General features: G+C 36.0%; 1 protein-coding gene across 1 annotated transcript in view; it reads left to right on the forward strand.

The window, feature by feature from the left end:
- Positions 1–17,658, forward strand: part of ds (dachsous cadherin-related 1) — a 452,538-nt gene extending 434,880 nt beyond the window's left edge. Inside the window, exons 12-17 of the mRNA XM_088224360.1 lie at positions 69–407; positions 515–884; positions 1,636–2,765; positions 6,911–7,201; positions 12,118–12,412; positions 12,916–17,658. Of these exons, the coding sequence (XP_088080486.1) occupies positions 69–407; positions 515–884; positions 1,636–2,765; positions 6,911–7,201; positions 12,118–12,412; positions 12,916–15,598 (5,108 nt within the window). The 3' untranslated portion in view covers positions 15,599–17,658. The remainder of the gene's footprint in view (positions 1–68; positions 408–514; positions 885–1,635; positions 2,766–6,910; positions 7,202–12,117; positions 12,413–12,915) is intronic.
- Positions 17,659–18,144: the final 486 nt, after the last annotated feature.

Here is an 18,144-nt window from a genome sequence, read left to right on the forward strand (position 1 = left end):
ATATAATTTACTATATTAGCAATCATAATTAACTATTTATTTATTATAATGCGTTTCTTTTCTTGCAGGTGATAATCTTACGTACTCAATCCCCGAAGGTGTAGCAGATGATCGCTTCACTGTTGATTCCCGAGGTTCCCTTCGTCTGCGTGCTCCACTAGACCGTGAGACACGCAAATCTTATTTAGTGCCCGTGTATGCTGATGGAGTAGGTGCTGCAGAAAGGCACGATACCGCGTTGGTTAGCGTTTCTATCGTGGACTCCAACGACCATGCACCGCGTTTTGGAGCAGCTGCATGCCGTCCTCTAGCTGTGCCGGAGAACAACGAATACGCAGTTATTCACACTGTCGTGGCTAGTGATCCGGATGATGGAGCCAATGGAGAAATTACGTACTCTATAACAGGTTATTATATATCCGAATTATTCGTAACGAGAAACTTATTAAATGGAGCCTAAATTATTAATTTGTAAATTCCCTTTCTTTATCTAATATTGTTTTCTTTTTTGCAGGTGGAAACCACGGAAACATCTTCAGCATAGATTCAAGAACGGGAGCTTTATCTGCTCGACCTCTGGATCGCGAAACTCGATCCAGGCACTGGCTACTTCTGACAGCCCAGGATGGAGGCTCTCCTCCGCGGCACGGCTCTTGCAATCTAACCGTTACAGTCGAAGACATGAATGACAATGCCCCCAGATTCGAGTCCCCCGCATATACTGCTACTGTGCCCGAGGATGCGCCACCAGATACTAGTGTCCTACGTGCCCGCGCCACAGATCCTGATCTAGGAGTCAATGCTCGTGTTTTATACTCTCTAGCCAACGAAAGTCAATGGCTTTTTAGAATTGATAATAGAACAGGCGTCATCACTACAGCTGGGTAAGTTCATTCTGAGTTTCATGCAACGAAAAAATATTAAAAATTTTATGATATAAAGAGTAAAAAATAATTTTGTTATTTTAAATTTGGTTTATTTTATTTTTTTAATATTTAATAACCGTTAATTTGATAAGTAATTTTCCAAACTACAAAAAATAACCTTTTCAATGACAGCACATTATTTGGTCTCGAATCTCCAGTCCTAAAGGACATTGGCATTGCTTATGTATCATTCAAAAAACAAATTTAAAAATGTTCCCAAAGCTTCTGATCATCGTTTACAAAGTACTTGAACGAGAACACAATATGCAAAATATGCGGTATCGTCTTATGCGCCATGTAAACCCGAACGTCGGGGTGTAACTCAAATCTTAACAATGCCTCTGCCATTTCTGCCCGAGACCAGCAGAATGTGACGTCCCAAGTTATTGTGCTCACTTGCCACGTTAGCAACCGACTCGGTGTTCTCATGATAAACCTTTAAACAAATAAGGCGGTATAAATAATAGAGTTTATTAGCAATTGTAATAAGAGGAAAATATATAAAACCGCTTGCGACTGTCGCTGTCAAGTACTTTACATATGAATTGTGAAGTTTTTATGCTTGTCATTGCTCATTTTATGAATTAATAATACGTTTTTTCATGAATCCTGAATGAGCGTTCATTGTACTCGTAATTGTTATTGATTTCAATATACTAACTTAAGTGATTTTAAGTTCGTCTTACCAATAAAGTATTTTATTTTTCAGGGTTTTCGATCGCGAAATTCAAAATGTATACGATTTCCTTGTTGTGGCTACAGATGGTGGAAAATATGACGCTAAATCGCAAACTGTACCGATACAAATAACAATAGGCGACGTAAATGACAACAAGCCAGTTTTCACGAAATACCCTTTTACTGGACAAGTAGCTGCGCTCTCTCAACCTGGACAAAGTTTACTCAAAGTAACTGCCGCGGATGCTGATGATGGCACTAACGCCGAAATTCTTTACAATCTTATTAATGAACCGGCGGGCTCCAAATTTCGGATCAATCCCAATACCGGAGTTTTGACTGCAACTCAAAGCTTAGCTAGCGAAAATGGGAGACTTATACACTTGGAAGTATTAGCGAGAGACAAAGGAAATCCACCTCAAAACGCTACCGGGTTAATTGAAATTCGAGTCGGAGATGTTCCGGAAGGAACTGCTAGTTTGCATTTTCAAAATACATCGTACTCAGTAAGTTTGATGGAAAATGCGCCCGCGGGAAAGGAAATTATACAGGTATCCGCTGTGCGTAGTGACGGCAGAAGACAGCGCATAATTTACAGTTTCGGTAGTGGAAACGAGGACTCCACCTTCGATGTAGATCCTGATAGTGGTATAATTCGAGTATTGAATTCCGAGAGGTTAGATCACGAGCAGCCACCCGGTCCGAGGCGTCGTCTGATCATAGTAGCGCGCGCCGAAAGTAATCCCGTTCTTTATGGGTACTGCGAAGTCTGGTTACAGATCCTAGACAGAAATGATAACTCTCCTAGATTTACCCAACAGCAATATACGGCAAACGTATGGGAAGGAAATTCCAAGGGAACTTTTGTGATGCAACTCTCGGCCAAGGATGCGGACGAGGGAGCTAACGCTAGAGTTCTTTACCATATTGTGGACGGAAATCACGACAACGCTTTCATCATCGAGCCTGCATTTTCGGGGTCCGTTAAGACGAACATCGTCCTGGACAGGGAGATCCGTGACAGCTACAGGCTTACCGTCATCGCTACAGACGGAGGAGACCCGCAGCTGACAGGCACGGCCACGCTAAGAGTTCACGTTGTGGATGTGAACGACAATCAGCCCACCTTTCCCCCGCGGTCGCCGGTTTACATTCCCGAAGGTAAGGTTTCTCCAAACTTTTTTTATTTTTTATTTTTAGACCAAAAATGCTATTTGATGAGATACATATTTTCGTGTTATGCATTATAAAAAGATCAAATCAGTAGAAACGTTATATCCGTCTCGTGTTCGCCTCGAGGAAATAATTTAACAGAGATCAGATCGAATATTTGTATCGCAAACAGATGGCATATCTTAAAAGCAAAATCACATTGTCGCCAGGATCGAGCAAACAATTGTCGGCATTTCATATTTACTCAACCCCGAGGCTTATTTACATTATTAAGTACGGACATACAAACTGCGGCCACTTAAAAGCTTTGGCCGGGCAGGCCGCGGGAACGGAACGTATCACGTACTTTAATGAAACGCTTCACTTTCAGGTGTATGGGTACATCTGGACACACATTGCACTGTACCTGTGGACTGTGGATACCACAAACGTATTCAAAGATTAATGCGCATTTTCTGGCATATTACATTCACGGTTTATTTGTTCTTTCACAAGCATATTATGCTCTGTTCTGGTCGAAACAATAATAATGTGTTTTATAAGAAAACGAAAAGGATTTCGTCAGTATTTGTAGTGACGAGTATAAATTTCTGAATATATTACACTGTAAACGGCAAACACTCGCGGATAGTCAATAGACTTCTGATAATTATAAAATCACATTTGTTTCTCCGTCGAATATTTAACATTCCTTTAAACAATTCACAGACATTTACTGTATTTACTATTTACTACCAGTTAGCATACTCGTATATGTGTCTTTTTAAAGTGTTTATAACGGTTATACCAAAAAGGCAAATACTGAAGCATAAATAAGTTTGAACGAAAAATATGTACCGACTCAATTAACGATAATTGGTAATCGCAAATATGTGTCAGTTTTACTCAGCAATGAAATATCGACCGCGTGGTGTGAAGCTCAGCGGGTTGCGATTTAACCGATCAAATTTTAACCAAATCGAAGAAGTATTTTTGAAGTGACTATAAGTTCATCCATTTTTGAAAATTACAATAAAACAGTATTTTTATTGTGTAATCGTAAATACCGGTCTCGTGGAGTAGTGGTCACCGCGTTTGCCTACCATACAAGAGGTCTCGGGTTTGGTTCCCGACATGGTTGAAATTAAATATTTATTTGAAATGTGTTTTTACACTAGAATATTTCATAGTCCCCGCACTGGCATCATGTAACAAAAATGATCAAGGTTGCTGCAATTGGTGTACCGATGCAGTGTCCTATGCACCATTAGGTGCGGAAAGGAAATGAAGATGATAATGAATCGTAAATACATATATGTATTTTGTTTTATTCTTTATTCGTGTCATAATTTAGAAAGAACCAGATTTTATCAATATTTTAAATTCATTAAACCTTATAAAAATTATTACTTACACGTTTCATCACATTCGGTTTAAACTTCTTTTCCCCGTTAGGATCTTATTTCTAATTTCATATTACTTTATATTTTTCTTTACTTCGTTTAACCTTTTTGTTTTACAAATTTAACTCAATGAGGTCCTGCTGCATAAACAATCAAGTTAAATAAAGTATGAAATTAAATAATTTTCACTTTTTGTCAAAATGGGCCAAGTTAGTTGTTTTATTTTACTTTTTCGCGCGATCTCTTTTGTTCATTTGGACGAAAACGCAAAAAAAAAATTCTTTCAACTTTATATAATTTAACTTTTTTTTTATGCAGCTGGCCCTAAATTAAACACTTATTTACTTAAAATTAAAACTGCGCTAATCCGAGAAAGGGAAAAACTTTATTCAGCTCGGGATTTTTTGTGATTTAGTGCATTATGTTTTGTTATCCAAATAATTTTAAAACAGGAAAAAGTTAAAAATTTGAAAAAAAAATGCCACAAGATTTCTTGATCTTTGATTTTGACCAATTCCTTGTTTAGTTTTCTCATTTATGTACAAAAACAAAACCAGCTTTCATACATAATTATAACACGCTTATTGGTAAAAAATATTGCCAAATAACCTAAAAAGTTGTCCAGAGTTAAATAAAATGTTGCGTAATTGGTTACAAAAGAGATCTTGTTTGTATTAATTAACATATATATAATTTATTTTACTACTAATACCTAGATGGTAATTATGAAAGATGTGTCTATGGATTTATCTATTTTTCTTCAATTTCTTTTTTTCATATGCGCTTAGGTTTGTTTACATTGAATTTTTTGCACTATTACATTTAAAAAAAATATTTTATACCTTGCATTTGTATACGTTTTTATAGCTGTTAAAGTAAATTATTGAACTTATTTTAGTGCACCCGATGACAAATTGCTTGAAACGCGGTTTATTACGAGTACTTTTACTACTGTTTATCACTTACTTGTATTTGTAAATGTTTCTGGGTAAGAAACTCTCTAAATACGTATTTTTCTGAATAAAGGAACCGTGTTATGGGTCCTGTAGCTAATCAGAGGTTTGAGGTTCGAACCCCCTGTACCCTAACTTAGTTCCTATCTTTCTCATAGTGAGTTATTTACAATTGTAAAAAGTTGTAAAGATGTGACCCCCAAAATTGAATTTTTTGAGTTAACCATAAAAACGCAAAAATTAATTTTTGAAAAAAAGTCTTGTATGAAAAAATTTAACTTTTCCTTTACAATACTTAAATACAATTGTGTGAAGAAACACAAAATGGAAGCCAGTGTTTTCAAATTGAACACGAAACTTGTTACGTCCTTTGATTATGTTGTGGCAGTGTGAAATAAAATGACCTTTTGAAATGAAGATGTGTCCACCCCAGTGGATTATTCCTTATGCAAGAGTCCCGTTTTGCATGCGAGTATAAGGCCGCCTATACCCGGGGGAACAGATTGCATAAAATACCTACCCACCGACACATCCGCAGTGTTCGATTTCGAAGACAAGATTAAAAGAAGCCTTCGTGAAATATATTTATTTCCTTGTATTTATTAGGCGGTATTGCATTTTTTCGTCGCTCCGAATACCAAACTTAGGGTCACCATTTGTTAGTGATTAATTACATTTGGAATTTTCGCTCCGAAACTTTCTTGCCCTCGTCCATGCTTAATGGTTTATTGTTTAGTTTTCATTGTAATACATTATTGTAAGTGCATATATTACTTTATTGAAGTCATACGTAGGTATTCTTATTTACAAAGTTTAAAAAAATACCTAAAATAATAAATCATTTTCATCATTTTCATCATCATCATCAATTGCCTATCCACACTCAGTGGTAGATAAGGGCACTGCATTCGCAAACCAAATCCAGCGTAGTTCAATCATCAAAATAAAATAATATTACACCAAAATAATTAAAAAATTAAATAAAAAATATTTAAAACAAAACATTAAAATATTCCTTATTATTAAAGGGCAACAAAATATACCATAGAAAAAAAGATTTTAAATCTTAAGTCTGAATCCAGAATAGTGCGTGTATTTAAAAAAATGAAAATTTTTGAAGTTTGGGATCAATGAAATATTATCAGTAAAAAAAGAATTAAAAATTTTGGGCCTATAAAATATGCATGTCTCTGTGCTAGCCTCATATTTTTGCAATTATTACATAAGTGCATAATATAGTTGTAAACTGTGAAGTGATACAATATAAAACAATTAGGGGGAGTTCAGGGGTTTTTTTGTTTGTTGATAGACCATCAAAATAAGCCAAAATTAAAATATATATATATATATATATATATATATATATATATATATATATATATATATATATATGTATCATATTATTAGCGCAATCATTAAAAAAAGTTTTCTAATTTTGAAATTACACCGTGTGTGATGTCACAAGTTCTCTTCGGTGAGTTCTGCTGATTGGTGAATTGGCTCCCCCTAAATCGGAAATCTACGAAACGAAACTTGTACGTTTACCTGCGGGCTTATTGTGTCACAATTTCGTTTCGCAAATTCGTTCGTTCGTCATATATCCATCTCACTCTAATGTAATCAAAATTGTATTTCGCTCTCATTCCCTCTCATTACGATACGGGCGAATTAGTTACAAAATAAGGCCACTGGTTCACCGACAGCCACTAACACATTTACCTGGGATTATTGAACATTTGAACACACTGTACAAGGCGCGATTTTTAAAATTGAAATAATAATTATTGAATATTTCCAGGCACTCCGGTCGGATCCGTCGTGACGACGGTCACGGCCAACGACGTGGACAGCAGCCCCGCCCTGACGTACAGCGTGTCTGAGGGCGGGGGCCCCTTCAGCGTGGACCGCTTCAGCGGCCGAGTGGTGCTCCGCCGCCCGCTTGACCGGGAGACCAGGGCGGAGTACTCCCTCACGGTGCTGGCCTCGGACGCCGCCCACGTGGCGAGGGCCGCCCTCGTCCTGCGGGTGACGGACGACAACGATAACCCCCCAGTCTTCGAGCAGCCTGCCTACACCGCCATTGTACCGGGTAATTTTGATTTATAGTTTGAAATTGAACTATTTTTTTATTTTATAAAAATATCTCATTTCGCATATCACTGATGCATATTCTAAATTGCTTCTAACAAATTAACAATAAATGGTTTTAATACATTTAATGTTTAAAAAATTATTTATTTTGACAAATCCTTACATTCGTCTAGCTTTGACTGTCAAGATGTCGCACGTTTGATAAAATAGAGTCATTACTAAAAAAAACAGATTTTTAGTCATGTACGAGTATACTGAATATTTTATTTTTTTTAACTCTCATATCTCTCATTTTTTATATAATTCTAGCTTTACGATTTACCAGCTTGATTGATCTTTGAACGCTGCCGTTCTCAAAGAGTGTCATATTTGCACTATTTTCTTAATGACAATCGAGATTTTCTTTAAAAAATGTTAAAGCCCTTTTTAAGAGAAATCTTTGCTTTAAAGTGTGAAAAGAAAAAGAAAAAAACTCAGTTAAAAATACATGGTTTTAAGACGTGTTAATTCTGTTTTTTAGCTCTTCAAGAAATTCTGTTTTTTTATAAATATAACTGTTTTATAAGTCATAACTGACTGTATTTTATCAGATGCGCGATGTGTTCAATCACATATTTTATCAAAAATACCGAGATCTGTTACATTTTAAAACAATGCATTATTTTGTGTCTACTGAATAGAATTCGTGCATATATTTGTAACTTTTAAAACTAATTAATCCGAATGAATGGGCACCTAAATAACACCGATACAAATATGCCATAACTCTACTGCTCGTGTACCCGAGGACTAGTAAAGCCTTTTTGTTTCCGATCTCTTTATGGAAGTGCTTTGCACGAGGCTGATCTTTTAAGAAAACAATTGGCTCGATCCACCCTTGTTTGTCGATCTAGCCCCTGGCAGTGCCAAGCCACAAGGCAAATTTAAATCCCGCTCCTTTTAAATGAGTCGGGTAAATGTTAAGTTATTTGGCTTTCGGCGAGGCATTGCTCCGCCGCATCTGCGTTCTCTGGTCCTGTCGACTGTCGACTGTCGAGTGTCAGCAAACTTTGTGGGATGCTGGGACAAGTGGACCAACGACAACTTTATGGAATCAGGCAACGGTCATGCCCTTAAATTATTATGCAATAGCATATGTTTTTCTCTTCATGTAATGTGTATTTTTATACTTTCTTGATGGATTTTACAACGTTAAGCAGTCGTTCAATACACCATGAATCCATTATTGTTTTAAATGTTTTCGATGTAGATATTCTTTTCAGAGATTTATCGCCTGATTTTTGCTCTCAGATATGTGTTTTTTTGGAGAAGCGGAGGCGTTTATGTCTCTATTTAAATATATGTTATCAATCGTCGTTACTTGGATTTTCGTTCCAAGTCAAATTGTGTTTTATTCGACCATTTCATTGAGGCTTCCAGTCGAGCAGTCGTTGAACCGTTAAGAAATGGCCGATTCCACAAAACGAAGTGTGAGTTATGAATGAGGAACCTGGTTGCTATCAGATGGAGAGTATGATGCCCGCCGTGGTCCGAGTCGGGTGTGGGTATCTTCTACCCCGCCAGGGAGAGCTATCGACGAAAAAAATACTTCTCGTTTTCCATTTTATCTTTTTCATATCTGCGATCTCCTCTCTTTCCGCGATGACGCGCTTTTTAAACATCGCTAAACTCGACCGGTTCCCGTTTGAGTTACAATGGCGTACCGAAATTCAATTTGGTCAGAGGAAAGGTCCGCCCCTCCCGTCGCCTCCTCCGCCTCCAGAATCAGTCTCTTTATCTTTGTGGTGTCAATTCCAGTTTGGAAAGCGGGGACAACATGTCTACTAAAAACCAGTTTTATAAAGCCCCTTCGCCCAAATTATAAAATCGTCCAATTTTGTTTGTTCTTTTGGCGTGTTGAAATGTTTACTTTTTATTCGCTTTGTTTTTGCCTTTATTTTTTTCGTGTATTTCGGCCGATCATTTCAAACGCCCCGGGAGTACGCTAATGCAGCCCGGTGGGACATAATGCCGCGCTCTGTCATCGTTTTGCGTCTTGCCGGCTCCCTCGCTTTGGCCGTCGCATCGGCGTTGCATTCGATGAAGTATAAGTTAGTACCCATTAAGGGAATTAACAAGGTGACGCTGATTGCCCAGCGGACCTGACAAATATGATTCCCGGGGATTATACGCGGCGGATACCGCGCTCCGTGCTAATGCCACACCACGCAATAGTAACCAGAACCAGCGTGTGGGAAATTCTTTCTTACGGCGACAAACAGATCACCTTTGCGAAAATATTCCGTATGAACATTAAACCACAAATACAATATAAACTTTTATCAAATTTCAGGCACATTTTTATTCAGTGCATTAAAAATACCGTTTATTATATAAAAATACTATTAACATGTTCAAAGCCCTGTCATGCATACGTGGGTATTATACTTAAATACTCGAGCGAGTGTTTATTAAAATAAAATAAAACGTCATTTTTAAATGTCTTAAGCGGCTCAAGTCACCCAGGTTTAAGGCAATACCTTCGGGGATTTCGGACTTCATGCCCTTCCCAGCACTTTGTTCATGTCGGATTAAATACATTAATATTATTAAATCAAATAACTTGCGATTCAATTACATGTTTAATGGTTTCCTCGCGATTTGTAAACAATGTTGCACGTATTCTTGTTGAAATAAACTTATTGCGTTCATTTTTTATATTATTAAGGACCGAATTAGTTTCGTTTGTTTGTTATTTTATTTGCTGGTGAAATACGCTAAAATTTCAACAAATTTTATTTACCATTTATTTATTTTACCAGTCTCTTTAAAAAACGCGTTTCCATTGTAATTTTTTGGTTATTTTTTTTAACTTGAAAATACCCTATTACATAGGTATACGAGTATGTATTTTGTAAGTATTTTGGCAAGTTCAACCTTAATTGTTCCATTTTTTTCACTGCATGTTTTGTTTTTTTTACGCTAGTAAAAGTTTTTATTGAAAAAAAAATGTTTACGCTGCGCTGTATGCTTTTTAAATTCCTAAGATAAAACAAACAAAGATAAAACATAAAAATAATAAATGCCAAAAATAACAATAAAATGAAAGTAAACGGTCAAAAAATGATTTCTAAAACAGGAATAAAAAAAACATTGGAAAAAAAATAAAACAAAAATATAAATAACTAATTTGCGAATCAACATTATTTTTGGTTTGTAGACAAAGACTGGATTTCTCCCCTTAGGAGTTAATAAGATAAACATAATACACCAGATATGGAGAACATTTTAGAGAAAAAAATATGCATGTCTAGGCATTTATACCTGTCCTGCTTTAAGTGGCCACTTCACACACTATGTAACATTAACTATTTTGTCTATTTTAGAACACCCAGAATTACGTCAATTCTTCCATCTATTGATTTTTGTGAAGTTAAAGAGCAGTATGTGTATTTGGGTTTAACAATTGATTGTAATTTTAAATGGGATGTAAATATAAGAAAATTGTGTAAGCGATTAAGAGCAATAAGAAATATAATATAATATATGTCCTTGTTAATACTTAACGAATTATTTATGTATTTCTCTCAGAATCAATTATACAATACGCTACTACTTCCTGGGGGTTATCAAGTGAAACTAATATTAATTTTATTCAAACTTTGCAAAATTATATGATCAAATCGCTACTACGTAAAGATGTATACCGCCAGAGGCACAATATTTCAATATTATTAATATATAAATCCGTAAATCAATTATCAGATAGGGCTCTACTTTGGTACAACTTAATTTTCCGGCATGCGTCGCAGTTCGGGTATGAACACAAATTGGTACATGATTACAACACCAGGTTTACTAGTCCATACTAGTAAACCTAGTGTTAAATCCCTTTCATACGGGCCAGTTGTTCCTAGATATTGTAATAAATATGGCAAAAGGACCCTGCAATACAGTATACCTAAAATATTGAACATGTTATCAAACAATATTAAATAGTGGGTTAAATACAGGAGTGAGACGAATGCTCAAATTATGGCTAATGGAAACAAGTGTTCTGTATTAATGATAGCTTTTAATCTTAAATAATGCAATAGAGTATGTAATGATTCTCAAATGAAATTATGATTAATGTAGGTTAAGTATGAAAAATCGAAGCAATATATAAGAACCTGCTGACAAGTTGTTTGCTTACAATTTAGCAAGACTTTAATGTTAAGACTATTGTGTAAATATTTTTGAAAAATAAAAAAAACTGAGATTCAGCCAACTGAATTATTTCACGAACTAGATAACGCTTTTATTGAAAACATATAGATATTCAAACATAGGTAAATGTTTTAGTGTGTAAAGCGGCCACTTAAACCTGCAAATGCCAAGGCTAGCTATACTTTCTTATCCAAAAAAAACTTTTAAAAAATCTCAAACGTTCTTCATCTCTGTTGAGAGTTAGTATTTGCTAATGAGGAAGTTCAGTGGTTTAAAAAAAAAATATTTGTTAATAGACTGTTAAACTAAGTCAAAATATATATTTTTTTATATTTATATATCGTATTATCGGCGCTACGATTTTTCAAAGTTTTGTATTTCTGAAATAACTCCGCGTGTAACGTCAGAGGTTCATTTCCGCTTATTCTCATTCAGTTCTTCCCATTGGTCCAGAAGCGACAAGCAGACCGGAAATCTTCCATAGCTCTTAGATTATAGGTTTATTCACATGAACCAGTGACGTCATTTAAAGTAGTGCGTTTTTATCAAAATATTTATTATTATTTTTTCTGTACATTTTCAAGAAACTTTGCATAACAATTTAATGCTCTAAATTTTACCCCGCGTAAGAAAACATTTTTTGTATCCAATTTCCCGTAGGGCTGAAGTTCCTCATTGTGAATTTATGTGCATATTACTGATTTGGTTTCCATGACTGTTTTGCAGAAACTGAGGGCGGCGCCGAAGTAGAGATCCTTCGCGTCAACGCTACCGATGCTGATGACGGCGAGAATGCCGCCATCACGTACTCCCTCGTCGGGGCGGTGCGCGGCGTGCGCGTCGTGCCCTCGACCGGCGTCGTGCTGGCCAACAGGAGCGCGCTCGCCGCGCGCGCGGACCTGCGCCTCGCCATCCGCGCGCAAGACGGCGGCAGCCCTCCGCAGCACGCCGTGGCCGCGCTGCGCGTGCGCGCGCGTGCCGCTGGCCAGGCGAAGCCGCACTTCGCAAAAGACGACTACAGGTAATTTTACGTATTGTAATAATTATTCATTATTCCCTTTCCGCACCTAACGGTGCATAGAGCACTGCATCGGTACACCAATCGCGTTGTATCATCATTTTATTATATTTTTTGCACTACAGCAGACCTGGAGGCCCAATTACAGTGGTGAATTACAGCACAGAACGCCCAGGCTTAAGAAACATCTCATTATTTTTTTGGATGGTAACGTTGGTAACCATGGAAGACGTGGCATTATCGGATAAACCAATATCTCAAGTCTGGTCATGTCAAAAGCAGACAGAACTGAAGTGCATGTATGATAAGATTTCTGAATGTGAAACAAGCTAGGAATGTATATATTGTGTACTTAAAAACCAGTAAAGTAGACTTTGATTAGAATCTTTTATTTTCTTTAATAATCCCTTTGACTTTTTAAAAAAATATTTTTAAATCAAAAAATATTTCCTTGTTTAATTTACTCTTGAGGATGAAATGCTAATTGTTTCTGTCTTTTTTTTCAGAATCAACTTGCCTGAAAACACACCAAAAGGAAAGATTTTCCTAAGGATTGGGTCAATTCGATCCGAGCTTGACAAAAATGAAGTGGACTTTTCAGTACTCAGTGGAAATGATGATGGAGTCTTTGAAGTAATTAATCCTGATGGATCTCTTCTATTGGTCAAGTCGCTGGACAGAGAAATTCACGATACCTACTCATTGCGGATAAATGCCAATGAACGAGGCAATTCACCTGGAAATGACGACAGCGCATCTTCAATAACGGTTCATATTAATGTTGAAGACAGCAACGATAATGCTCCTGTTTTCAACACTGTTGATTACGAATGTACCATAAGTGAAGGAACTCCAATTGGAAATTCTGTTGTTCAAGTTTCTGCCACAGATGCAGATATTGCTGAAGATCCTAATTCAGAAATTACTTATGACATCACTTCTGGTAACGATGAAGGCTTATTCAAAATTGACACAGTTTCTGGGTTGGTCAGTGTCAACAATTCATTGGAATATGATAATGGTGTTAGTGAATACTTTTTAGTTTTACGGGCTTGTGACAAAGGACTTCCAAAATTATGCACACTTAACAACTTGCAAATAACTTTAACTGATGAAAACGACAATGCACCGAAATTCCCAGTATCGGAGTATTTTGAATTTGTTGGTGAAAATGAACCGATAGGTACAACAGTGTTCACAGCGAGAGCAACAGACCTTGACAAAGGAGTATTTGGTATGCTAAATTACTCTATTGTATCATCTGCATCTAATGGCTATTCTAACGGTGATGAGTCGTCGAAACTCTTCAGAATAGACCCCATCACTGGCCAAGTAAATACTAACGTAATATTTGATTATGAAACTAAGAATAGATATGCTTTTACATTAAAGGCTAGTGATGCTGGTGGAAAAACTGCCAGTGTGCGGGTACGAATAGAGATTGAAAGCCGCGATGAATTTCATCCACAATTTACAGAAAGGACTTATCGCTTCACTTTAGCTACTCCAAAGTCAGGTGCTTTACCTGTTGGTTATATCGTAGGCCATGTTACAGCAACAGATAGGGATAAAGGTGCAGATGGAAGAGTGGTTTACCAACTGACAACTCAACATCCCTACTTCAAAATGAACCGAACCACAGGCGCTGTTATTGTAAAAAAGAAATTAGATAATGCGGCAGCAACATTGGAATCAGGAAGAGATATAAGTTTAGTTGTTACAGCAAGCTCTGGTCGTCAAGGTTCGTTAACCAATATGACAGTTGTAGAAATAGCCCTTGATCCATTAGCTGATCCTAACACTAATTTAGTTGGTGGAAGCTCTAAGAAAACCGCGGTTGCCGCAGCTGCAGGTGGATTAGCACACTGGGCCCTAGGCTTACTCATTGCTCTTATACTGGTTGTTGCGTCATGTGCAGCAGTGTTTTTGTTCCTACATATGCGAAGTAGACGTCATAAGAAAGTTAATAAACCTGGGCTTAGTTCTGATACAGTTGGCACATCAAATAGCTACGTAGATCCAAGTGCTTTTGATACAATACCAATCAGAGGAGGAAGCACTGTTTCTAGTACTGGTGGACAATTTGCTCCTCCAAAATATGATGAAATACCTCCATACGGACCTCATACCGCAAGCTCTAATTCCGGAGCTGCTACGACATCGGAATTATCAGGCTCAGAACAATCTGGTTCTAGCGGTAGAGGATCAGCAGAAGATGGGGAAGATGGTGAAGATGAAGAAATTAGAATGATTAATGAAGGACCTTTACAAAGAGATTCAGGAATACACAGACAAACTGACGATGTGGATGATGACAATCTCTCAGACGTATCAGTACATAATACTCAAGAATATTTAGCTAGATTAGGAATCGTAGATACAGCCACTACAGGAGGAGCATCAACGTCTTCAAGAAGATGTTCAGAAAGTGTAGGAGTTGGTAGTGCCAAAGACGCTCTTCTTCATCATGCGGGAGTTCCCTTAGATCCTCTTCATATGTTTGATGAAGATGCAGCAAATGAAAATGATATAACTAATTTAATATATGCTAAATTAAATGATGTAGCAGGAAGTGATCGAGGAAGCAGTACCGGAGAAGTGGGCGCAGCTGTCGAGCGCGCTATGGTGCTGGGAGCATTTGGTGTTCCAACCGGAGATCCGAGTGTGGCTCCAACTCAAGGGCCTTCTATGAATGGCAGCTTGAGTTCAATTGTGCACTCAGAAGAAGAACTCACTGGAAGTTATAACTGGGACTATCTTCTTGACTGGGGTCCTCAGTACCAACCTTTAGCTCATGTGTTCTCTGAAATAGCTAGATTAAAAGATGATACAGCATCTGTACAAAGTGGAAATAGCGGTACTTCAAGTGCGAAAGGCAAAGCTCCCAGCCACCCTGGAGTGAAGGGAGCTCCTCCGCCATTGCTCACAAGTGTGGCTCCAAGAAGTATTCCTGCTCCATCTCTGTCTGGGAGAGCGGGAACTCTTCTCTTGCCGAGATCTCCCATCAGCCATGACACAACACCTGGTGGGTTCTCAACTTCTTCAGCGATGTCACCATCATTCTCACCATCGCTGTCGCCTCTAGCCACAAGGTCACCGTCAATATCCCCGATGGTACCGCCTGGTCTGCACCATGCGCGGGGGCACAAACCTCATCATGCGTTACAAGATACGACGTTACGAATATAGACAGTGTGGAACTAGTAACAAATTAACTAATTCTCAATGGTGCAAAACATTAAATGTAATTTAAAGTTGTACATATTATAAATGCCGTTGTAGTATTATCAAATAAATTAATGTGTACATAGTGGAAATTGAAGAAGTGCGCAGAGAGTGAAAATATTCCTTTAGGTAGTTAATGAAAAAAATCTGTGAATATAAACGTAAAAGTGATCTGTGAATGTAAATACGTCTATTAGGTATATACATATATCGAAAATTGTTAATAATTTAGTTAAGTAGATATAACTCAAAAAGACTGCCATGTTTTGTAAAGTGTATTGATAGTATTTTCAATATCGTGTATTTAATTGTGTGAACACAAGTTGTACATTACTTGTTACGATTTTTGTACTCTGAAACTGTTGAAATTTTATTTATTGTAAATCATATACATTTTTATCAATAATAATTAGTTTAATTCCATTGTAAGACTTTTTATTGAAACTGGATTAACTTACAAAGCTTATGCCGCTATTTTTCCAAAAGATGTAGTAATTAATGAACATGAAAAAGGCTGGTTGACACGGATATAAATTTAGTATCGATTCAAATATGTTTCCCGATGAATTTAATTATCATTTTACTTCCGATATTCAATAACTGAATATTAATAATCAACATTCAATTATTTTTTCTTTACAAAATACAGAAAATGGATGACTGTTTAACTCACCTGTTATTAATTCAAATCCAGTTCATCAACTCAATTTTAAAATTATAAGTTTATTATTATTAACTATTCGCAGCAATTGCATAATTCATACAGTTCACGCTGATCTGTTTTTAATAATTTTAATTGGTTTTTTTCTCACACCAAGTCTTAGTGACATTTCAAATAATTCAGACGAAATTATCTTACTTTCATTATCATTACTTCTACTGCTTTTTGGATAAATCAAACCATCAAAAGATTGTACATTAAAAATACAAATGTATGTAGGTAGTTATAATTTAGTAGCCTACAAAGGAGTTTGTACATATTTTTTGTTTTATTATCATAAATACATATTTATTACTTACCTTTGTCCTGGAAAATATTCACCGATTCAAAATATTTGCTGTTTGTATTTGAATTACTGCCATAAAAATATGAAAATTAATGGGATGTAAAAAATTAATCAAGAAAACAAATATGTACCTAATATTGGAGTTAATTGAAACAAATTAAGTTTATGAAGCTGGTCTTATGTTAATTCTAGAAACAGTTTTGTTTGTATTACTAAATAAATTTGAATGCAATTGCCATATAAAACACAATTCAATATTGTATAGGTGTAAACAGGGTTTTTTCTTTAATACATTATGATAAATTGCTAAACGTTTGGTTATTACAATGTTTCTTGAATGTTAAATTTGTGTTTTGTTAACTCTTGGCTTTAATGTCACTTAAGTCTGAAAAGAAAACCACATTTAATAAATCTCACTTATTTAAAAAATAAATAACTCTTATTTTGCTATCACTGGCCTAAATTTTATGATTATTTTGATAAATTGTGGAAAATAGATTACTAAACAGTACATATGTGTTTTTATATACCTGTATTTCAAAATGTCTCTTTTGCTTAATGTAACAATTACAGCACAGTTTGCAGAGTGATTTCATAAATTCTTTTCTTAAACTCTGTAAATATTATATAATACTTTGCAACAAGACAATTTTAAATACATCTTACGTATAATGTACCACAATATATATGTACCACAATTTCAGGGCAGTAATTCACTTACAGTAGAAAAATCATAGTAAATACATTGCATTTTTAATGCTAGATGATTTTGTTTTATGCTTTCTGATTTACACGATAAGAAATGTTGCCATTATATAATGTAAATAAATCATTTTACACTCATGAAATAAATTAATGAGATTGTGTACTCCATAACTCAAACAGTAGTGTCGTACCATCATACGCCATAGGTTGAAAATATGAATTGAAAGATAAACTACTTTATTGTACAAATTTATTTCTTCTGTAGTTTTTTTACAGATAGAAATAGGAAAATGAAATAAATTAATTGAAAAATATTTGCCTTTTTCTTTTTGCACATCCCCATTGCAAAACATCACATGTATGTGTTGAATCAACTTTACTGGACAGTAAAGTTTTTTTCACCACATCGACATTGTCTTATTGATGTCCCCAATAATACAATTAAAAAATAAGTTTGTTGGTTTGCCTTCCGTACTTTCATTCTCTAACGAACTTTCATCAAAATCAGATATAATGCTGCCCAGATATACGTTGAAGAAATATGATTGCACTGCAACTGTGACAAACAAAATATTGAGATCATTTTATTCGTAAATACAATCCAATTTATGTAATAAGTAAATAATAAGTTATGTTTTTAAAGTACATTATTCAATATTTTATCTGTAGAATTATAATATATCAGAAGGCACGTAGAACTGAGTTTGTGTACTTCATACTGTGTCCAAAAGTCCCTTCTCTACCTGACATCCAGCATGCGTGAAGAGGCCCCGTAATGTTGCCAGACCGGGAACAATT

This window comes from Micrasema longulum, unplaced genomic scaffold (assembly GCF_059751315.1).
Source record: "Micrasema longulum isolate JH-2025_06_02 unplaced genomic scaffold, ASM5975131v1 h1tg000280l, whole genome shotgun sequence".
Lineage (NCBI taxonomy): Eukaryota > Metazoa > Arthropoda > Insecta > Trichoptera > Brachycentridae > Micrasema > Micrasema longulum.